This window comes from Lutra lutra, chromosome 13 (assembly GCF_902655055.1).
Source record: "Lutra lutra chromosome 13, mLutLut1.2, whole genome shotgun sequence".
Classification (NCBI taxonomy): Eukaryota; Metazoa; Chordata; class Mammalia; order Carnivora; family Mustelidae; genus Lutra; species Lutra lutra.
In genome coordinates this window covers 40,093,691-40,118,324 of record NC_062290.1, presented here as the reverse complement: position 1 = coordinate 40,118,324, position 24,634 = coordinate 40,093,691, and the positions used below count along the sequence as shown (strand labels likewise).

Genomic DNA, 24,634 nt, shown 5'->3' with positions numbered 1-24,634 from the left:
CTTACGGTGTCCTCACTGTGTGTAGTGGGGTAAATATTTGCAAAAGCTGCTTTCTTTCCTCTTTCTCACTGCTGTCTAAAATATCAGAAAAATATTTGTAAAGCTCCCTGTCCTCTACCCTTGGTAAAAGGAAAGACAGTTTGGGACAAATATAGAGGAAAATTCATTTTTGGCATTGTTTGTGATAGAAATATTTTTTCCTTCTCAAAGCATTTTAAAAACATAATACTTTGAACTGATTATTATTATTTTTTTAAGATTTTATTTGTTTATTTGACAGAGAGAATAGGCAGAGTAGGCAGAGAGAGGTGGGGGTGGTGGGGGGAAGCAGGCTCCCTGTGGAGCAGAGAGCCGGATGTGGGGCTCGATCCCAGGACCCTGAGATTATGACCTGAGCTGAAGGCAGAGGCTTAACCCACTGAGCCACCCAGGTGCCCCTGAATGATTATTATTATCTTTGCTAGTGTGTTCTAGCTTTCCTTCTTTCACCTCTTCCTGACTTTATATGTTTTACCTTTATGGAATCTTCAGAAATAATACTTTTTTTAAAAAAAGATTTTATTTTTCATTTATCTGAGAAGGAAAGAAAGAGCAAGAGAGAGCACAAGCAGGGGAAGAGGCAGCAGGAGAGGGACAAGCAGACTCCCTGCTGAGCAGGGAGCCTGATAACTTGGAGCTCCATCCTAGACCCCCGAGATCATGACCTGTGCCATAGGCAGACGCTTGACCAACTGAGCCACCCAGGCACCCCAATACCACTTTTCTTGAATAGGTTTTTTAGTTTTAGTTTTATCTTTATTAGTCTTAGTATAAAATAGAATCAGTCTTCCTGACATAATGTGTCATACATTTTTTACTCATTATTTTGGGAAGGGATAAATTCAAATTTACTATTCAATATATTTTTAACACCATAGAGAAGGTGTTTTCATGGATGAATAAATTAAGTAGGGCCAGAATTAGAATGCAACTCTGTCTCCCAGTGTATTCCTAAACCCTCTGAGCTGTGCTTTCTGCTTTATTTTTTGGTCCTGGAGGTAAAAGTGTCATGAAGAGAGACTCCCCAAGGGTCCCCAGAGTCTGCAGAGTGATCAGGTGTGACCAGGCTAGCTGATGTGCTGGAGAAGCACTGCCTTCTGTTTGTTTCATGCTCCTCAGCTTACAATGGCCTCATGAAAAGTGACATCTTTCTTGTGGTTGAGAATGTGGAGATTTGGTAGTGGTGATTTGCCCTCCCACTACACTCTGATGAGCAAACAGAGCTGTGTCTTCTGACGCTAAGTTTAAGTGACCTTACAGAGGTGAATGATTTTTATGGAATAACCAATATGTCTGAAATTACATGTCTTCCTCACGCAGTAAATTAATGCCAGTGGCAGAATTCGGCTTTTATTATGACATAAAAGACAGTCCTTTTATCCATGCCCTCCCCTGCTCAGGTTTTATGTACTTATTGTCTTCATGGGTAAGTCATGGATAGCTGGTTTAATAGTCTTCATGATTTTTATATTGTGTAATTTTGATACGTACAAACCTGACACATACTTTAGCACAGTGTGCTGAACCAAATTGCAATTCACTGTTCCTCTTACCTAACTATTAAGTTGAAGATCTAGGGAGGTATAGTGGTTATGTAGTCTTTTATAGGACAGCAGTAAACTTGAATTTTCGAGTATCAGTTTCTGAACTTTATAGCTGTAGTCAACATCTTGCTCAGTGCCTTCCACATTGCAGGCATTCTGCCAGAGCTTGCTTAATTACTAAGTGACCATTCAAGTGTAAACAGCAGGCTTTTCTCTAAAACCAAAATAACTTATTACGGAGTTGCTACAAATTAGTAAGAGGGCCTTCCCATAAACTTATGCTAGTTTTAACTTCAGACCTTCGGGTTCATAACTTCATAGAGCTAACATGTAATTATTATATACTTGTTAATGGCCATAATTAATTATGTATTATGGAAGAATTTATATTTGTAAGGATTAACAGATCTTTTTTTTTTAAAAGATTTTATTTATTATTTGAGAAAGAGAAAGAACACGAGTCGGGGTTGGGGCGGAGGGAGAGGGAAAAGCAGACTTCCCCCTGCTGAGCAGGGAGCCCCACGAGGGCCTGGATTCCAGGACCCTGGCAGATACTTTATCAACTGAACCACTCACGTGCCCCAGGATTAATGGATCTTTTTCTAAAAAGACTGTTAGTCTTCCCATATAGAAGTTGAAATAATGCTGCTTTTCTCCCCTATATGATTATTAGTAAACATATAGTTTATCAGCATTTTAAAGTTTAATTATTTAAAATATAAAGTAAAAAATTTAAACTTTAATCTGTTATTTTTGCCTATAGGATGTTTTATCCTTTCCGAGTTTGGAATTGCTGAGTAAGCTGATTAAATGATTTGTGTGAAAAAGTAGGGATTCAGGGACAAGATATTTTATTTCTATGTTTTGGAATCTTTTTCTGTTAGGCAAAACTTTGCTTTCCTCCTCCTCCTCCTCCTCCTCCTTCTTTTTTTCATGGATTGTGTTCTGTTCCAGAATTACTTATGTGCCTGCAGAACGTTTGGAAGCGTTCAGAATAAGTTTGGGGCCACAATCTGGAGGAATAATGGCTCTGGATATTTTTTCTTCGTACTCTGGCAGGTAAGTGAAGCAGTAAACTTGCTGCAGGGAGTGAAAGATGTTGCGAGCTCCCAGAAGAGTCTGAGGCCAGAGTCAGGGGCACTAACAATGAAAAAGAATGATTTCCTTTTCTTTCTTTCAAGATTTTAAAAAGAAGTATTCACCCCAGCCTCCCCATTACTCCAGGAAAGTATCATATAGTGTTGAAAATATATGAAAACTCCAACCAAGAGATGAAAATCATCTTAAGCGGCACCACTCTGTATAGTACTCTTCACCTATGGAGTTTGGGGAATTCACCTCAAATTTCAGAACTCTTTCACTACTTTGCTGGAGCCTACAGTTTGTATGATACTGTATTGTGCCTTTTCTCCTCTCATAAATGTTTTCAAACACATGCAGAAATTTTATTATTTTTTTTTATTAACAGGCATACAGATTCAGAAACGTTTTTTTTTTTTTCCCCAAAGATTTTTATTTATTTATTTGACAGACAGAGATCACAGGTAGGTAGAGAGGCAGGCAGAGAGAGGAGGAAGCAGGCTCCCTGCTGAGCAGAGAGCCCAATGCAGGACTCGATCCCAGGACGCTAGGATCATGACCTTAGCCGAAGGCAGAGGCTTTAACCCACTGAGCCACCCAGGCGCCCTCAGAAACGTTTTTAATGGTTAGTTCTTACCCTTGGAGAGTGTTGAGCTGCATCTTCGTATATGTGCATGTTAGGAAACAGTGTATGTCTTTTTAAAATGCTTTTGATACATAAAGTATTAAGAACAGTTAATGCAGGGAAAGGGTTTTTTTCCCCCCTTAACAAAGGGAGGAAGTAAATTTTGATGCTGCTGCTGACTGAGTCCAGCACAGGGAAAGAAATATTGTTGAATTGCTTTTCCATGGAGAAGGAAGGACTTTACATCCTCCACCCTGGGGCCGTTCTTTCGGTTGTATTCGCTACTGAGTACGGGATTGCTCTTTAAGCAGGCTAGAGCAGAAATGGCTCTGCAAACATCCTGGAGCCTTCTCAGAAGAGTTACACTGTTTGTATAGGATGTGAGAACATCCCAGAACACCCGGTGTCCGTGACTCTGCAGGTATCTTGATAGCGCACCTCTGTTTCCTCATGACTGCAGTAATACAGACAGGGGAGGGAAAGATATGCTATGTGTTTAGTAAAAGGAAACAATGTCATAGGCCTTAGGGCCTCATGCATTTTGTGGGAGAAAGGAGTATTCACTTCACCTTCTACGGAGTTCAGCCATGTTCCTCTCTGGAGTTTCTGTCTCAGGCTTAATGGTATGGAATGATTGTAGCTTCTTGGCAAAATAGCAAAGCAATAATTTCAGGGTCCCCCTAAGATATTACTTCGAATAGTGTAAAGGCTATGCCAAGGTAACATTGTATTTCTATTAAGTTGTAAGGCCTTACAAGCTCTCAAAAGTCATAGAGAAACAGCCACTTTCAGCACTGTGCCTCCCTGCCAGCACAGAAAGGAGAATGGCCTGGATTGTCCAGTGCTGTGACCACCTGCTTCATTGCAGAGGAAGTGTATCTGCTTTTAGTGTAACAGGCCTCAAAACAAAACAATCTGCATTTTATAGAAGAGGAATCTATGTTAGGGAGGCTCAGTAACTTGGCTAAATTCCATACTTAATAATTGGCAGAACTAATATTAGAATATAAGCAGTCAGGTTCCAGGTTCTTAACCATTGGATTCAAAGAAAGAAATGTACAAGCCCCATATAAAAATATGGGGCAGCATGGCATGGAGGTTAAAAGCTCAGGTTTGCAGTTAGATGGCCTCAGTTCATACTTTACCTCTGTTACTCTACTGTGTGACTTTGTGCCAATGTCTGGTATCTTGATGCAGGTTTATAGAGAGTTATTATAGTTGATAGAAATGTCATTGGTAGTCAACACTCAAACACAGGGGCAAAGAAGTCTAATTCATTCTTAGCCAGGTGAGTTCGGGAGAGGAGAACTGGTCCATTTTGCTCCTTGGAGCACACAACACTTGAGTTCTGTAAAGCACATTCTAAGATGAACGAGGGGTGACCAACACATTTATCTGGGTTGATGAAAGGATTCGAGGATTATAGAATCATATGAAGAACGTGGGGGTTTTCTATCAGAGGATTCGGGATATTAATCTTCTTAAAGCTCAAAAGGCAGGAACATGTGTCCAGTGTATCTGAGAGTGTGTCCAGGTAGCTCTCTGAGCTTGGATGGGTAAGATCCACCCCCCTCCCCATGGCTGTCACTGAATATTTTAGGAACTCATTCTAAGTTCTCATTATTATCTGTATTTCATACTTTGCTTCCTCTGTCCTATTCCCTCCAGCTCTGTTTCCCGAGGGTTAGCCTCATGTTCACCTCTGTGCCCTGCATCTTCAGGATATAGCTTCCCTCAGTCTGTCTCCTTCTCAGTCTGCTTCTTAACATCCTTTTTAAAAACCCTCTTTCTGGAAAATAAAATAAATTCTCCTTTTTGGGTCCATTCCCAAAAGTGTTGTCCCACTGTCAGGCTTAGGCTGTTGGAACCCAGCCTCATTCAGAACCTTGTTCCTCAACTTGCTCAGGAGAGGAATTCAAACATAAAACAGTGGGTAGTATAGTTAGGCAAATAGATTTTCCCTTAATAGTTGAAAAGCAAAAATCTAACATTTAGGTCAAAGGAAAAAGGACATGTTCAGGGAGAGCCTGGGCAGTTAGTTGCTTTCCAAAGATTTTTGTTGTGAAACATTCAAACACAGATGATTATTGGGTTTTATGACTTCTGATCTCAGTCTAAAGGTTGTGTGATTTGACAGAGTTCAGTATTCCTGTCGCTGGAAAATGGATATAATTTAAGTGTATATTTTCTTTAGAGTATTAAATTTCTATAAAAATCAATTGCAAACATTTATTAAATCAGAATTTTTATAGCCTTCTGTGTTTCAAAGGAATATGTAGACATTCATCTTTAGAAAGCCAAGTTTAAGAGCATAAGGTCTCACCATAATTGACTTAACCATTCTCTATTGCCCTTACAGTGTCACTCAGTGATACAAAGTATCCCTTTGGAAAAACAAAGTATTTATTGATATGGTTATTTGTAGTTTAATTTACAATTAGTTAACAGACTGGACACATTTTGTTACATGCCTGGCATTTGGCAAAATCTGAATTCCTACAGGAATTGAAAAGTGACCTTAAATACAAGGGCATCGTAAACTGTAAGGAGTATCTGTAAGGAGTATTCTGTAAGGAGTGTGGGGCTTTCTGGATGAACTGACGTTGGACTTGAAGCATATTTGCCTTTCTTGAGGGGAAAACTCTGGCCCATCCTTAGGAAAGAGAGATGCTCAATTTCTGCCTTATTTTCAAGGCAGGGATCGACCAGGGCTGTTTAAGCTTATAACCCACATGGTGTTTCTACCTTTTACATGTTGTTTTTAAGAAATACTTGTTGAAGATTTTTCTTTAAAATTCTGGTATTTTCCCCTTCTTGATCCTTTTCCTTATTCTCCCACGCTTGGGAAAGAAATAGACTAGCTAAGAATCTTGGTGTTCAGCTCTATCTCCAGACTAATTTATGGTAAATTGATTCTGGTGTCAGGTTTTTATTTTCATTTGATCAGGTTTTCTTTTCCCCTTAATGTAAAATTGGCCAAGGTGGTGAAAATATGAAGTAGTTCTGATTTTTAGCAAATTGATAATAAAATATATATAAGACAAAACTTGCATTTTAATGGTTTTACTAGGATTTACTAGGATTTTGGAGTATTCACTGTGTAAATTTTTAACAGAGACATTCCAGAACTACCAGAGCGGGAAGAAGGAGAGGGAGAAGAAAGTGAGCTTCAAAATGCAGCATATAGTAATTGGAACCAGCCCAGACGGTAAGGATGATTTCTGTCTTCTGCCTACTCAGTGTTTAAAGATAGGGAGGTGTGGTTTCTAGTGCTGGATTACAACTTGCTACTCTGACATAGGGCAAGGCGTTTTAATATCCCTTACCCTCCATTTCTTCCTGTGTGCGGTAGAAAGAACAGTATGTTATTACACAGGGTCTAAACTAACATGTATACAAGGATTTGGCATTATAGTAGGGGCTAAATACAAATAACTAGAGAAAATTATGCCTAAGTAGGTGGGAATGGATTATATTTTCTATAGAGCTCAATCTTGGGTTTACCACCAAATGGTAATTTAAATTTTCTCTAGCATTTGTAGCACATATATTCAAAATGTGTGTGTGTGTGTGTGTGTGTGTGTGTGTGTGTGTGTGTAAGCATCTTGTTATCACAGTCTGCAGTTATTTTAACCCATGCTCTGTCTGGAACCAGTTTCATATATAGTAGAAAAGATAGTTTTCCTAAATATGTTCAGATATAACACTGTGCATCACTAAGGCATATTTTTGTGTTCATGCTGAGTAAAATCAAATTGAGTTTCATAGGAATTTACTGAGTCCTGATTATGGATGCAGATGATTTTGTGAATAAAAGGGAAGTATGAGACCTAAATCCTGCCTTCAAGGAAGTATAATGTACTGGGGATTAGGCAAGACGTAGAGACACACAAAATAATTAAAGAAAAATATAAGGTATTTTACCTTGAGTGTAAAATATTAGTAGTTGTCATTGGCTATGCCCTCTAAACAGATCTACAAGTGACCATCATAATGGTTTCTTGCACTTAGGAAACACTTAATACTTATTCTATAATAAATACATAAAATCCTCCAGAGAGAAAAATTTCTACTGTTCATAAATATAATACAGTTTGATGATTTTCTTTGCTTATGTTTAAACATTTTTAGGTTGAGTCCTATTCAAAGTATAGGAAACATATTATGTTGCTTACACAAAAAACAAACATTTCTAGCCATTTAAAATGACTTTTTCATTGGAATTCCTTAAGAAGCTATTTAGCCTACTTAAAGAATCAAGGTCTCTCTACATCATTATTCACATTGAGAACAGAATTTAAATGCTAGATCTGTGGCAGAAAATAGATTATGTTGTTTCTTATTTATATGAGGATAAAGGCAAAAGTGAGTTAGATGAAATTATTTTGTAGTTGGTGATCATAGTGATGAACTTGAATTTTGTTGGACAGAAATCAGAGTCAAAGAAGAAGATATATTTGTCAATTTTAATAATGCTGTTAGAGGAAAAGCAGATTTTAGAAAGCAATATGCACAATGTTTAGAGTCTATAAGAGCCATGTTAGAATTCTGACTTTTACACTTTTTAAGATAAATTTCTTAATCTCTGCTAGCTCTCAGTTACTTCATCTATAAAATGGGATTGATAGTAAAATCTTTTAAATTTGGAGAATTCAGTGTGATAATGCACATGAAATTTTTAGCCCGGTTTCTGATACATAGTGAGCACTCAGTCTCAGTCGTTGGCCTGGTCGATGGTCACCATCATCACTAATAATTAAGCAAAGAGAAAATGTTGGACACAGGAATCACTTTAGAATTTTATTATGAGAAAAATTTGGGTGTAGCTTCTGAACTGGAAGATTTTTATACTTGTAGCTTCAATTTTAGTCTTCACACCAGCCTGAGGTATCTCTAAAGGTGGTACAGAGAGAGTATGGGTGGAGCTTCCAGAAATCCTAAGAAGATACCCTGCACTCACTAACAAAGGTACTTTTTTGGGAAAAGGTCATAGAATAGTAAGAGGATGCTTAACCGAAATAACCAGAGCTTTTATACAACATGGGAAATGTGATGGGACATTCATTTCTACTGTTAAAGGAAGTTTACCTTGTGTGGAAATAGAATGTTTTTTAGCAAGGTGTATATTTTAAAATTTTAGATAAGCTGCTCCTCTCAGTGTGCACGTGACTCCCATCGACAGAATCGGTAGCGCACTCTGCGCACCGCTCGCTAGCCTGTTGCTCGTCGCGGGGTCCAGTGTCTTGGATGTCTGTCTCGCCGACACTCCATTCATTCAGGGGGTTGTTGCAGTGAATTTCAGCATCCGAATGCACCACAGTTTATTCTCAGGTCAATATTTGACTATTTAATACTTACTTGCTACTATAACAATTCTTTGCCATAAATATCTCTATTTCCTTATACCTAACTATGAGAATTTATCTAGGTATGTGTCCATAAGAGGAATTGCTGATTCACAGATTTATTTATTTGTTTTTGAAGACTTTATTTATTTATTTGACAGAGAGAAAGCACATGAGCAGGGGGAGAGGCAGAGACAGAGGGAGAAGCTGACTCCCTGCTGAGCAGGGAACCCCACACTGAACTTCATCCCAGGACCCTGGGGTCATGACCTGAGCCAAAGGCAGACACTTAACTGACTGAGCCACCCAGGCACCCTTGGCTCATAGATTTAAATGTGTTATTTATGTTATCAGAAGTTGTCAACTTGCTTTTTTAAGGTGACTGTACCAATTTTTACTTCAATTCTTAATATATGAGAGTTCCCTTTTCCCCACAACCTTGTTACCACATCATATGATCATTGAAACAACACATTTTTGTCAACCTGAGAGTTAGAAAATGGTATCTTGTCTTAATAAACAGTGTATGATCCAAACAGGATTAAGGTGGTGGGGTGCACATTTTCTCACTCATCATATGGATTGAATTTTGAGTCTTGCTTACATTGCTTCAGTAGTCATAATCCCGGTCGTAATCGTAAGAGTGATAAAAGATTGATTGCTTGCTGTATGCCAAAGCTTCGTTTTACACTTGGCATACATTCATTGATATAATCCTCACAGCGAACTCTGCTATAGAGAGACTTACTGGCTCCATTTCACAGCTGAGGAAGGTAAGAGAGACTAATTAAGTTGCAGAGGGCCACACAACTGTTAAGTAGCAAAAAGTCAGGACTCAAACTCAGGGACTCAATTCAGAGCTCAGGCAGCCTAGTCTCAGAGCCCTTTTACCTTTGCTTTTCTGAATTTCATTTTTTGTAAGCCTGTGTATAGGCTTTAAGAAAGGCTGCCATTTTCCCAGACAACTAACTCTGAACATGTTCTATAAAACTGTATTTTTATAGGTCTCCTTTTTTCTGTCCAAAGAATGTTTACAGTGTTCCGTTCAGTGAGGGGAGTCTGGTTCCTCAGCACTGTGGTCATTTTGGCAGCCCCGTGTTTGTTATCTTCTCCAGGATTTTAAGAAGTTACAGCCTTTCTTCCAGAGAGTACACTGTATTTGATAACACTGTTATCTGCTGGACCCCATATAGGCAGACAGGGCTGTTATCCAAAGATTGTGTAACCTCTCTGCACCTCTTCCCTTTATAAAGTGGGGCTAATAAGAGTATCCATCCCATAGGGATGGTGTGACAATTAAATGAAAGTATGTGGTATTCACCTAGAGAATAATGCTGAGCACATGATAAGCTCTTGAGTGTTTGCTGCTATTACTTTTATTATTTAAGAAATTATAAGAACCAGGGCACCTGGGTGGCTCAGTGGGTTAAAGCCTCTACCTTTGGCTCAGGTCATGGTCCCAGGGTCCTGGGATCGAGCCCCACATCGGGCTCCCTGCTCCGTGGGGAGCCTGCTTCCTCCTCTCTCTCTCTCTCCCTGCCTCTCTGCCTCCTTGTAGTCTGTCAAACAAATAAATAAAATTAAAAAAAAATTATAAGAACCACTTTCCACTTCACACTAACTACAAAGAATCCTAGCAGACATTGTCTTTCATTCTTTCATTTTTTTTTCCTTTATAGAGAAGGGTTAAGTAGTCCTATGTATGTATCCTGAATTCTTAAATGTTTACTACAAATGTCTAAATACACTGACTTCTTTACTTTTCCGTGTTATCTCAGGAGCTGCTTTAAGAAACAAGGGAGGATTTTGCTTCTTATCTTTCACAGAATTCCCAGGGTGAAAGAAAATGATGACTAGGTTTCTAACTGGTTTAAACTATTTACACAAACATTATTAAGATTCGGGAACATGGTCACATCCTTCCAAACTAAATAGAGTTTCTAGGATTATCGATTTCTAATAAGGTAACAAACGCTGACCTCACGTGCTTCATCTCCCCCAGCCCTGGTGCTCTTTTATCTCCAGCCTTTTCTACTGGATAGCCCTCACCACACAGGAGTCCTTAGTCCAGTCTTTCCTCCCCTCCGAGAGCTCCTCAAAGCTCCTCAGATTGAGGGCATATGTTGGACCATGCTTTCTTCTCCTGTTTGATGTCCGGCACTGTCTCCCTTCCCGCAGCACAGAGCAGATTACAGGCTCGTTATCTCAGAGCTCTCTGCTAGGTTTCTCTGCTTTTTCCTTCTCAGCCCGGCACCTCACTGCAAACGACCTTCTTCTTATGTGCCAGTCTTCCCATAAGACAGGAACTTAATGCGTTCATAGCTCTTACGGCTCCGAGCAGGTATTAAATGTGAGCGTCTGTGCGTATTACATGGGTGGAGGAGGTGCGTTCAAGGCGGAGGAAGTAGCAGGCACTGATGCCCCAAAGCAGGAGAGCAGGCCTGATGAGCTTCAGGAACAGCAAGAAGATGCTGTGGTCGCTGGAGTGGAGAACAGAGGGCACGGAGCTGTGGGAGCCGAGTTTGGGGAGGTGGTGGTAGAATCAGATCATGTAGGATACTGTCAGTCTCTGCTTTCCATGCCCTGACTGTTAATTACCCGGTCTACCTTGGCAAAGAAGACTTCTACAGGGATAAGCTTCTGACAGTGTGTGCAGGAATGTTCTTTTCCTTGATTTGATTGCCAAGCTCAGAAGTTACCATCTGTTCAGGAGTTGTTGAATTTCTTGATTACTTAGTGTCTGCAATATTAGAGCTCCTGGAAAATGGTACTTTTATATGGGTCCATGTCCCAGCCTGAAGTGTGAGTCCAGTATTTACCTGTAATAAATCAGCTTCAGAAATACATTAGTGTTGGGACGCCTGGGTGGCTTAGTTGGTTGGGAGGCTGCCTTCGGCTCGGGTCATGATCCCAGCGTCCTGGGATCGAGTCCCACATCGGGCTCCTTGCTCAGCAGGGAGCCTGCTTCTCCCTCTGCCTCTGCCTGCCACTCTGTCTGCCTGTGCTCACTCTCGCTTCTCTCTCTATGACAAATAAATAAATAAAATCTTTAAAAAAAAAAAAACACGTAATTGGGAAACGAAAATGATTTTGTTTTGCTACTGGTAAAACTTCAATAAATTGATAAGATTGGCAAAAATTAACTTATTACATTTTATTACATTGAATATCTTAGTTATAATTTTTAACCATGTGAACCATTTTTAAGTATGCAGATCAGTGACATTAAGAACATTCACATTGCTGTGTAACCATCACTACCGTCGATCTCCAGAAAACATCATCTTATAAACAAACAAATCTCTACCCATTAAATTTTAAATAATTCCCCAGTTCTGCCCCCTGCCCTGGCAACTGCCCTTCTACTTTCTTTTTTCCCCAGTTTTTTTTTTTTTAATTTTATTTATTTATTTATTTGACACAGAGAGAGATCACAAGTAGGCAGAGAGGTGGGGGTGGGGGCGGGAGGGAAGCAGACTCTCTACTGAGCAGAGACTGATGTGGGGCTTGATCCCAGGACCCTGAGATCCTGACCTGAGCCGAAGGCAGAGGTTTAACCCACTGAGCCACCCAGGCACCCATCTTTTTTCCCCAGTTTTATCAAAAAGTAATTGAACATACATCACTGTATAAGTTTAAGGCATATAGCATATTGGCTTGATTTTATGTATATTATAGAAATATCATCAAAGTGGGTTTCAAGTCTTCCATTTAAGTTCTTAATCCATCCAGTAGGTTTCAGGACTTGCATTTAAATCCTTAATCCAAATTAATTTTTGTGAATGGTGTAAAATATGGGTCACCTTCATTCTTTTACATAGAAATATTCAGTTTTCCCAGTACTATTTACTGAAGAGACTGTCTTTTCTCCATTGAGTATTCTTACCTCCCTTATGAAATATTAGTTGACCTTACATTCTTGGTTTATTTCTGGGCTCTTGATTTCTATTCTGTTGGTCTATGTGTCTGTTTTTATGTCAGTACTAGACTGTTTTGATGACTAAAATTTTATCGTTTAAATCATTAAACTGTATAGTTTAAACTTTATAGTTTAAATCAGCTTTAAATCAGGAAGTGTGATGCCTTCTGCTTTGTTCTTTTTTCCCTCAGGATTTCTTTGACTATTCAGAGTCTTTTGTGACTTTGTATAATTTTGGTGGTGTTTTTTCTATTTCTTTAAAAAATGCCATTGGAATCTATTTGATAATAATTGCATTGAATCTGTAGGTGGCTTGTGATTATATTTCATGTTTTAGCAATATTCTTCCAACACATGAACACAGGATACCTTTCAATTTATTTATGTCTTCTTTGATTTATTTTATCAATTTCTTGTTTTCAGAGTAGAGATGTTTCACCTCTTTAAATGTATTACTATTTTATTATTTTTATGCTATTGTAAATGAGATCAACTTTTCCCAGAAACTTTGTTGTTAGTGTATAGAAATGCTATTTTTGCATTTTAATTTTTTATCCCACATCTTTATTGAATTCATTGATTAGATCTGACAGTTTTTGGGTTGAGTTTTTAGGATTTGTTTATATGTAAAATTATGTCATCTATAAGTAGAGACCATTTTCCTTCTTCCTTTCCAATTCGATATTTTTCTTGCTGATTGCTCTAGCTAGGCCTTACAGTACTGTGTTGAATAGGTGTGGTGAAAGTGGGCACTTTTGTCTTATTCCTAATCTTAGAGGAAAAGCTTTCATCCTTTCACTATTGAATATGTTGTTAACTGTGTTGTTACTCTATATGGCCTTTACTGTGTTGAGATATGTTCTTTCTATGCCTAACTTGTTGAGTTTTTATCATGAACACATATCAGATTTTCTCAAATGCTGTTTTTCTCTATTGAAATGTTCATATGATTCTATTATTTTGTTCTATTAATGGGATTTATCACATTGGTTGATACCATCCCTGCATCCCAGGGATACATCCTGCTTGGTCTTGGGGAGTGGTCCTTTTAATGTGCTGCAGAGTTCAGTTTGCTAATATTTTATTGAGTATTTTTGCGTACTTATTCACCAGCAATGTTGTGTACTGTAGTTTTCTTTTCTAGTAGTAAACTTTTCTGGTTTTGGTGTCAAGATAATGCTGGTCTTGTACAATGAGTTTGGGAGTGTTCCTTCCTTTTTGATTTTTGGAAGTGTTTTAGAAAGATTGATGTTTATTCTTCTTAAGTGATTAGTAAAATTTACCAATGAAACCATCTGGATCTGGTCTTTTCTTTGTTTGGAGACCATTGATTACTGATTCAATCTCCTTACTAGTTATTGGTCTATTCAGATTTTCTATTTCTTCCTGGTTCAATCTTAGTAAGTTGTATGTTTCTAAGAATTTTTCCATTTCTTCTAGGTTACCAGTTTGTTGGTGGTTGATGTATAGTTAATAATAATAGCCTCTTATGATCCTTTGATCTGTGCTAACAGTTATAATGTCTTATTTTTCATTCATAACTTTTTCGATTTGGGTCCTTTTCCTTGGTTAGTGTAGCTAAGGGTCTGTCAATTTTGTTTATCTTTTCAAAGAACCAACTCTTGTTTTGGTTACTCTTTCCTATTATTTGTTCTCTATTTCATTTATTTCTGTTGTCATCTTTACTCTCACCTTCTTTCTGCCGAATTTGGAGTCAGTTTATTCTTTTTCTAGTTTATTAGGGCATACAGTTAGATTGCTTATTTGGGATCTTTCTAGTCTCTAAATGTTGGTGTATATTGCTATCAATTTCCCTCTCAGAATTGCTTTTGTTTCATCTCATAAGTTCTAATATGTTGTATCTCCATTTTCATTTGTCTTGTGAAACTTTTTACCATTCTCCTTTCTGTCTCTATGGATTTGACTATTCTAGATACATCATATAAATGAAATTGTATAGTATTTGTCCTTTATTTCACTTAGCTAGCTTATTTCACTTAACATAATGTTTCCAAGGTTCATATGTGTTGTAACATGTATCAGAATTTTTTCCCTTTCTAAGGCTAAATAATATTCTATGATATGTATATACCATGTTGTTTATCCATTCATCTTTAGATGGACACTTGAATTACTTCCACCTTTGGTTATTATGAATGATTTTTCTATGAACATGACTATATGAATATTTCTTCAAAACCTTTGTGTAATTTTGAGAGGGTATATACCCAGAAATGGAGTTGCCGAGTCATAGGGCAATTCTATTTTCAATTTTTTTTTTCTTTTTTTTTTTTTTTTAAGGTAGTCCTATACTGTTTTCCATAGTGGCTACAACATTTCACATTCCACCAACTGCGCAAGGTTCCAATTTCTGCAGTTTCTCCTTGCCAACACTTCTTTTCCTTTTTTCTTTTTTCTTTCTTTTTAAAGATTTTTATTTATTTATTTGTCACAGAGAGAGAGAGACAGACAGACAGAGAGAGCATGAGAGCATGAGCAGGGGAGAGAAGGAGAGGGAGAAGCAGGTTCCCTGCTGAGCAAGGAACCTAATGCAGGTCTTGATCCCAGGATCCTGGGATCATGACCTGAGCCAAAGGCAGACGCAAACAATTGAGTCACCCAGGTAACTTTTTTGTTTTTTGTTTTTTTGTTTGTTTGTTTGTTTGTTTGTTTGTTTTGATAGTAGCCATCCTAGTGGGTATGGGGTACGTATCACATTATGGTTTTGATTTGAATTTTGCTAATGATTAGTGAAATGAATACCTTTTCATGTGCTTATGGTCCATTTGATTATCTTCTTGGGAGAAATGTCTGTTTAATTCCTTTGCCCATTTTAAAAAAATATTCTATTTTTTGGACAGATCACAAGTAGGCAGAGAGGCAGGCAGAGAGAGAGAGAGAGAGGAGGAAGCAGGCTCCCACTGAGCAGAGAGCCCAATGCGGGGCTTGATCTCAGAACCCACTGAGCTACCCAGGCGCCCCTCCTTTGCCCAATTTTAAATGAGATTTTCTTTTCACTGTTGTGTTTTTGGTGTTCTCTTTATATTCTGAATATCAATCTCTTATCCAGAAAGTGATTTGCAAATATTTTCTCCCATTCTGTGAGTTACATTTTTACTTTATTGATAGTATACTTTTGATTAACAAAAGTTTTTAATTTGTTGAAGTCTTATTTGTCTGTCTTTTGTTGCCTACACCTTTGGTTTCCTATCCAAAAAATCATTCCAAAACACAGCATTGTGAGGCTTTTCCCCCATAAGCTTTCTTATAAGAGTTTAATTTTTTTTTTTTTTTTATCATTTTAGGGTTGAACTTTGGAGAGAACCAAGCAAATCGTTGGGTATCAGCATTGTTGGTGGAAGAGGCATGGGAAGTCGTCTAAGCAATGGTGAAGTGATGAGGGGCATTTTCATCAAACATGTTCTTGAAGATAGTCCAGCTGGCAAAAATGGAACCTTGAAACCTGGAGATAGAATAGTAGAGGTACCCTCTAGTGAGCTTTCTGTGCCAAAATTCTTCCTCTGTTCCATCCTCTTTACTAAGGGAATCATCGTCTTCACACTGGTCACTTGACCCAATGTGAAAGTAAAATGTGTTTGTGGTTAAAACATTTCTTTCTTATATGTCCCATTTCATCCATAATCTTTCTCTTTAGTGCATGGTGACAGATTATGTATCTTGATTCAGAGACTGATGTTTGGAGATATAACCATTTTAAAAAACATTGGCCTTGAGTTAAAATAATGAAGTTCTATTTGAAAGAACAAAGCAAATTTCCTGGGGAAAAAATTGAATTGTTTGAAATTAAATATACATGAACAAAATATGTAGATAATAGCTACTACGTTCTCCAGTGATTTTATTTTAAGAAATGCTTGTCGTGATCAATTCATTGTAGATTAACTTTATTGGATTATTTTCCAAGTGAGTCCTTTTAGTAAATCTTTTATGCTAATTACCCAGATTATGTTTTACATAAATGCTCCCACCCCCCACAATCCAGGCTCATATTTCCATCTTTCTTTTTCTCAGTGCTATGCCCATTCATCACTGAGGAGTGTGTGTGTGTGTGTGTGTGTATTTACACACTCATGTATGTGTAACTTTGATTTATGCAAGAGAAGTATTTGGTAAAATTGATTTGGTAAAATTAATTCAAAACAAAGTATAGTATTTTAAATAGACTTTTCTCCCATGGTCACTAGTCATTTACTCAGCAAATATTCCTGGAGCGGCTATTGCATTCCAGATGTTATCACAGGCTCTGGGCATTCCGCAGTAAACAAGGCAGCATGCCTGCCTGTCAAGTGTGACAGACTTAACAAGTAATCAAGTCACTTCAGAACAGTGTGATAAATTTTCTGATCAGGGAAAGTATAGTTATAGTTAAGAGGGTAGAGGAAGGGTACCTGACCCAGATTTGCTAAGTTGTCAGGATAATAGAGTCAGGCAAAAGAGACAATTTCTCAGTAGAAACCAATAACTTTATTACTATAAAGACCATTATATTTGGTTTATACAAGTGATTGTCTCTCATTTTCTAAATCCATATAACTTACCATTAAAATGCATTGATTGTGAAGGTTACAACATTTTAACTTTAAAATGAACATTTTTAATATTGATTTAGTCCTTTACTGGTTGATTATCTGTGAAAGCTGAAGAGGGAGGAAGATTGAGGCTTGAGAGGATACAAGGACCATGTCTGTTTTGTCTCGTTTTTTTCCTCCAACCATTTGTAAGGAAGAATGGTGGGCTTGTTCTCTTTCTCTGCATCCTTACCTTTCTTTAGGGGATACCTTAGCCCCTTTTTAAAGAACTCTTGTTCCCACATTCAGATTATCACAGGCCAGTTTATTTTATGGAAAATTCACTATTAAATACCTTTGACCTAAGGAGAAAAAGTAAGAAATATTTATAATTATTTCTAGAAAGGATTGATGACAGTGTGCACTAAAATGTTATTTAAATGTATTGAGGGAGTTAAAGCATCCATCTCTTTCAAATTGAAAAGAAAGTCTGATTTTGCGTGTTGTAAAGTACTGTGTGCTGTTTAGCAGTGGTTGTTGAGGGCTGTTATGTATGGGGACTTTTCTAGTAAGTAAGCAAGCCTTGGGCCTCCATAATCCTGGGGATTCTGAAACCTGTCTCTGCCAAGTTTCTAAAAAAGTATTTAGGCTAGACGAGTCGAGACCTGCAAAGTATTCCATTCTAAGTATAGAGTTCTTTGGACTTGAGCAAAGATATTTAATGTCCTATTAAATGTTTCTACAAATGAAATACATAGTAGACTAACTTCTATTATTTATTATTATACTAACTTTTATTCTACAAAAAGTGAAAGCCATTTTTAATATGTACTGACATGCATATTACATTACCTAAGTGTCAATCTAAGAGAAGTTTTCAATTAAATGCATGTAATTCTTTTAAAGGTGATAATGTTCTATGAAGAGATCTAATTAATTTTCTTTTCCAGAATTGTGTCTGCTCTGATTTTGCTATATTGTTGTATATATATCCTATTTTGGTAATTGGAAATGATAAAATGATTATAGTATCTTGTAGTTTTCTGGCAGGATTAGCATTTGGCCTTTCAAACTACTTTCCTTCCTATTTATATAGTATGTAAGCTGAGCTGATCATCACCCAGGCAATCCATGGTCAATAAAAAGTTACAAAATAACTTTCATTTTCAAGCTATTTATAGAAGAATTACTAACAAGCACAATTTCTTGGCTTCCAGCTCCTGTCATGTCCACTACAAAGATTCTTCTGCAAAGCTAATCTTGCCGTAACCTGATTTTTCTGAACATTAGAATTCTGTTTTTTACTTCAAGCTTCCCTGTACAGAGAGAAACACACAAAATATTGCCCACCTATTTCCCGAACAAGTCTTTGATGGATTTGGAGAAAACGTGTACAGTGACTTTCATGATGAACACAGTGCTGTGAGGCAGTTCCCTTTTATTATTTCTTTAATGATTTTGATTTATTAAAATGTAAGGAAAGCAGAAGTAGAGCCTTCATTTCAACTGATGATTATTTCAGTTGATTATGGGGACAGAAGTCAGTGTCAAAATAAGGGACCACAATCTGCTGGACAATGAAAAGTTCTAGAGTCTCACAGGTAGTCTCAATTATTTTTGATTCTGAAACAGATTTCCCAGGAGGCTCACTCAGGATCCTCAGAACTCCAGATCCACAAATTGTTCTGTTGTTCTATAGCTTCTTGAAATGTTAAGCTGAGGCCTTCCATTGCAGGTGGATGGGATGGACCTCAGAGATGCAAGCCATGAGCAAGCTGTGGAAGCCATTCGGAAAGCAGGCAACCCTGTAGTCTTTATGGTACAGAGCATTATAAACAGACCAAGGGTAAGCGAACAAAAAGGGCAAGGTAGGCAAATCCAAACAATGTTCAACTTGGAATCTAATGTATCAAGGGCCAAGTTGTCTCTAGGAGTAGATACCCAGTCTTAAAATCTCAGGAGACTTGTTAAAATTTTATGTTTTTTTTTCTTTTTTAATTGAGTTGTCCTGGAAATCCCTTCTACCATGTTTAATAAACACTTCACGTCTAATGAAAACACACAGAAGTAGGATCCATTGGTGGCCATAGGTATCTAGATGGATAATTATTAGTATTCATTGTAGTTACAAAATATTGAAGTTGTTAAGAGGAATGTGGTATAATGACTTAGCTTACTATATGTGACCTCTCAGTCCCTGAAAAGCCAGAGAGATGACATTTTCCTAATGCATATATCCTCCAGACAGAATTTCCAGCATATGTAATCCCATGATCATGTGTGAATCGTCTTGAATGTATTTGTCTGTCTCACTGGACATTCTACCTAGTAGAAATTTAAGCAGTATGTTTACATACGAGTGATTTCATAATTGCTGCTTCCCAGCCATGGGCACTTCATCACTGAATAGCCCCCAGTACAGACAGAAACCTACTAACCCAATTTACCACCAGTCATGACAGATAAAATGGCTTTAATCCATTTAATGAATGTGGTTGATGGAGAAGATACTAAGCGAGTCCTTGTGTATTTGATATGCCCCAAAGATTCTGAAGAAGAAAATTATGCCGAGTTTGAAACTATTTTTTTTTTTTTTACTATTCCTTTATGTCTCAGTGAAAAAGATTATTTACACGAGCAGAAGTTCTTGAGCATATTTGGGCCACATACCCCTTGGAAAGTTCTTCAGAAAAACACACAATCCTGAAAAGTTTGCATCTCATTTCAGAAGCTTCCTAGATGTCCTGAAAATCATAGAGGTTCTACTTCTGGATTTTAGTGAAAACAGAACAAAACAAAGCAACCCTGTCAAAGTGATTCTCTTTGAAATACCTGCTCATTAGCTTTGAGGTTTGGTTGTCTTTAAAAGGAAAATGTCAACATATGTGAGGGAAATTAACCATCTAAAACTTTAAAATATATAATCATTTTATAATTTTTTATCTTAAAATTAAGAATATAAGAAATCAGTGCTCAGATGATGGAAAGACAGTAGCAAACATTTCTGCAGACGAGATCAGTAAAAGTAACTTGTCAGTATTCTGGGCAATGTAATTTAGAGTAGCCAAATTTGTCCTGTTGGTCTTTCCTTTTGTTGTCAAGACAGGTGTATTAAGGAGGACACATATTTCATGGAGCACTGGGTGTGGTTCTTAAACAATGAATCTTGGAACACTGGAAAAATAAAATTAACAACAACAAAAAAGACAGGTGTAGCTCTGGTCTGGGTTTACTGTAAAAGATGAATTCAGTAGTTCTTAATGTAAGCAGTTATCTTCACATCTGCAGTTTTAATCATTCAGTTGTTAGGTAATAATTATCCATTCAGATGAGAAAATCTGCCAAATGGTTGGGCCGCATCATGCTGCATTCTCTTCAAATGGTATTCAGTTTGTTTAAATAACTACAAATCTTTCCACATTTGTTTCTGTTTGTTGTGTCAAACATAGATACAGCACGATGGCATTGGTGAATGGCTGTTTAAGTTTAAAGCTATTTTTTGTGTGGGTGGGTTTTATTCTTTTTATTCTTAATTTCCAACTTTTATATCGTGTAGGACAATACCATAGACTGCTGAATAGGATTCTTCATTGTACTTTTAAAAACTTAAACTACAAACATTTCTTTCAATGCCAGTCATATTTCTAATGAGCTGTGGAGGTATTTTTCTCACACACCTGGAAAATATTCCTATTTTACTCTCTGAGGTATAATGACACTTGATTTTTATAGCAATTATTCCAGGAGAAATCTTGCCTAGAGTGACATGTTTAGTCAAGTTATATGTGCCAGGATTCAGGGCATACTGCCCCAACATAGGGCACCCTGGCCTGTTCCTCTGATGCAGGTCATAAACACCCTCATGTGAGAGATGCCCTCCCTGTACCTGGAGAAAAGAACATCCTTACCTCCAGAGATGCAGGGGCCCTGGGAAGGATCCGAATGTACACACCTTGCTAAGTCCCCCCCCCTCCCCCGTTTCCCCACTTAGCTCATACTCTCATCCTATCAAATTTCGCTGACTTTCCACCTTCAAGCAAACCTAGTGTCAAAATATTCCTGTTTAACCATTTCTTCTGGTCTTCGCTATCTTATGAAGGCTCTGTGTCACATAAAAGTTAACATAAATCAATACTTATATATACTTTTATCTTGTAAATCTGTTTTTTATTACAGAGATCCAGCTGGAAACCTTAGATGAATAGAGGAAAGGTATTTTTTCCTCCCCTGAATATGCATTCAGCTTTAAGAAATCAGAATTAATTTTGCATTTAACATGAGATCTACTCGATTTTTAGTGATTTACTTCCTTATGAAATAATCATGCCTCTAGTAATCTAAAGGGGAAAAAAAAACCACAAATACATAAGAGTCTCTTAATGGAAAATGTTTTATTTGTACATGAATTAAACTTCAAAAAAATCTTAGGCTGAAAAGACAGTCTCTTTGGCACGTAGACTATTCAAGAATCAGAACTTCGCAGAACAGAGAATAATAATAATGGTAATATTTAATAATAAATTCCATACTTCCTGATTTATTACCGTCAGGTGGACCACATTGTCTCCCCAAAGGGTAGGCCCTATTAATATGGGCCAGAGAATGTTTTTGTCTTTCCTGTGTTTCTTCTTAGTTAATAACATTTCCATTCCTATCAGCCCTTAGAACTATAAACGGAGTTTCATCGTTGATTTTTTAATAAGAAATACGGCCTATTTCTCTAAATCTTTTCATAGTAATAGATCTACCACTTCATTTGCCATGCTCATGCTGTACTTTTATACTTTGCTGTCAGGGCCAAATTCTAATCCTGTAAGAGCTGGAAATTGAAACAAATTATAAAGCAAAACAAAAAGCTAGAGCTCTCTCTAAATATTCCATTTCTTGCCATTATGGTTCTATTTTTTTAATTGTTCTACAGAATTATAAAGGAAATGTAAAGCTTAAAAATTCTATGTATGAGGGTTGGAAATAATTTCCAACTTCCATAGCATTGAGTTATTTTGTGTAGAATATATTTTTAATCTCTGCCTAGTCATTTTTTTCCACCTTAATAAATGGTCGTGTTCCTTGGCATTTGTGATCTTTTCTTTTGTAAAGCAGGAGTTGACATTTAAACTGAAAAGCAGAGAGAAAGTTGAGATGAGCAGAAATGTCATTGTGCCCATTTCTTTTTCCCGTCTTCCCTCTGTAGGAAAAACATTGCAAGAAGAGCAGATTGAAAGGGTAATGTGGCATAAGCTTTAGTGCAGGCGTACTGAGGATAGAGTCTTTCCAGAGTGTTCTCCCAGACAGGGTGGTGTCACATGACAACCTCTCCCTACTCTTGATGCTTGCCAGTAGGACTTTTTTATAGACAGAAGTAACACAAACATTTAATTGGAGCCAAAATGAATTTTAAATGTCTGCAATTTCCCCTGAAAGATATAGTCAATAAAAGAAAAAGATAGCATGTATGAAAAGAAGGAAAAGAATTTATTGTGTTGAGGAAATTACTTTTCCTTTTTTTTTTTAAACTATGAAAATGCTAAATTCTATCTGGCAGTCATCCTGCCTTTAATATGTATATTCAACTCCAATAGTCCTAGCTCAGGGCATATATCAAGCAAGCCACAAAAATCTATGAGAATCCCTCTAATGCAGGACTTCAAATATATTCAAAGCCTCATACATTTCATCTAACATGGGAACTTTTATAGGAAAATTTTTTAAAGAATCAGTGTTTCTACCTCCACAAAAAGTACGCAGAAATAGAGAACATCACTGAACAGTGGTTCATTTCTTTAAAATTGTTGATTTCATTTTTTTTAAATGAGAAACTACTATTGATCTGAAGCCATCTTAATCTCTAGTCTAAGTATGAAAATTTTCCTTCCTGGGAAACAAGATAAAAGAGTCATGAGGGTTACCAGTGAACTAGCAGACAAATGTTTAATTTGCATTCTGAAGCAGACCATCCTTTTATTTTACAAAAAAAAAGCATAATTTTAAATGTAAACAAAAATACAGTTGTGGTTTTAATTTTGATACCTGTTCACTGATATGCATGGAACATAGATAAATATATAAAGTGGGCAAAATTTATGTGCATCTCTCTGTGATAGTGAAAATAAAAGAAATTTAGTATCAGTTTCACGAATTCATTTCCTTGGTGGCCAGTTTGAGATTTGGGTATAGATCCAGGACACTAGAGGTAAACCTTTAGTTCTCGACTGTTGAATATGACGTTGTTGTTAATCACTAGATCTGACAGGATCTAGTTTCACACTGTGATTTCAATCGGTACTTTGTTCTTAAAATTGAGTTGTGTTAAGTACGTTTTTTTTTGCGCTCAGCGCCTCTTATGTTTCCTTTTAGAAATCCCCTTTGCCTTCCTTGCCGCACAACCTTTACCCTAAGTACAACTTCAGCAGCACTAACCCATTTGCTGATTCTCTACAGTTCAACGCCGACAAGGTTGGATAATGCCATTGTCTTGCCATTGCCTTTTACAAACGTTTCATTCTTTGTTACTATGCCTTTGTCCTAGTTCACTGTTTACTAAATTTGGGCAGGGAACAAAACAAAACAAAACTGTGTGTTTGGAGTGGGCATGCAAATCCTTTCTTAAGCACATTTTTTTGCCAGAGCATATTCATTTTTATAGCTGAAATTAGATGGCTCTCTTGAACAGTAGGGGAGAATCGTGAGTCCAATGCCTTTCCTCTGTTTTGTTGTGAGTTTATGTTTCTGATATTTAAATTTTTGCTAATTGCTAAATGTATGAACTACTTTCACACAAAATTTATTTAAAGCCTTGTATTTGTTTAAGTCCTTCTCAGACTTATACAAGGTGGTCCTAAAAGCCCTTGTGTGTGTTAGTCACTCCACAGATAATTTGGTATAGGCGGGAGTGTGTTGAATGTTCATAAAATGTGTCCATCTAAGTGCCTGAATCAGGAAGCATGTAACTGTTTCAATGCTTGTAAGCCTAGACGTGGATATTCTCATATTCTAATGGAATTCCAAACCCAAAACTAAAACAAAAACTTACAAGAACTTGTTCATTATAATTTGATCGTGATGAGGAAGGAAGCTTTCAACAATTTCAGGAAACATTTTATGAGTTTTCATTGGCTTTTCATGTTGCTATAATATGGATAACCAAAGATGCTATACCTGAAGGAATATGTTTTCTGTTACTGTAGGAATTACAGAATTCAAGTAGAGTTACCTTCCGTTGTTCCCCAACTAACCCTTTTGCTCCCACACCATTTAAGGTTTGTCTCAGTGTGAAATTTTCATGAATAAGGCGTGCTGTGTGTGTGTTATACTTGTGTGCATACATGGCATGGAGTGATTTCAAGCACACTTTGCCTTTTTTTTTTCCCCCCGATGAAGGCTAAATGATCTTAAAAAGTTGTATTTTTATTAATAAGCCTTTTTTATGTGACAGTTTTTTATTTTTTATTTTCAATTAGCCAACATATAGTACATTAGTTTTTGATTAAGAAGTATCAACAATAATCTAATTACACCGATCTCATTGAGAATGAAGGGTTACACCTAATTGC

The 24,634-nt window shown here is 37.0% G+C and overlaps 1 protein-coding gene across 10 annotated transcripts in view; it reads left to right on the top strand.

The window, feature by feature from the left end:
- The window catches only part of MPDZ (multiple PDZ domain crumbs cell polarity complex component), a 157,393-nt gene that overhangs the window by 101,367 nt on the left and 31,392 nt on the right, over nucleotides 1-24,634 (top strand). For 6 of the 10 annotated variants that reach the window (XM_047699414.1, XM_047699411.1, XM_047699405.1 and 3 more), the window contains 6 exons: nucleotides 2,538-2,642; nucleotides 6,404-6,496; nucleotides 15,858-16,035; nucleotides 18,817-18,927; nucleotides 23,439-23,537; nucleotides 24,269-24,340. In XM_047699414.1, the coding sequence (XP_047555370.1) occupies nucleotides 2,538-2,642; nucleotides 6,404-6,496; nucleotides 15,858-16,035; nucleotides 18,817-18,927; nucleotides 23,439-23,537; nucleotides 24,269-24,340 (658 nt within the window). The remainder of the gene's footprint in view (nucleotides 1-2,537; nucleotides 2,643-6,403; nucleotides 6,497-15,857; nucleotides 16,036-18,816; nucleotides 18,928-23,438; nucleotides 23,538-24,268; nucleotides 24,341-24,634) is intronic. The other 4 variants (XM_047699409.1, XM_047699408.1, XM_047699412.1 and 1 more) reach the window with 4 other exon arrangements.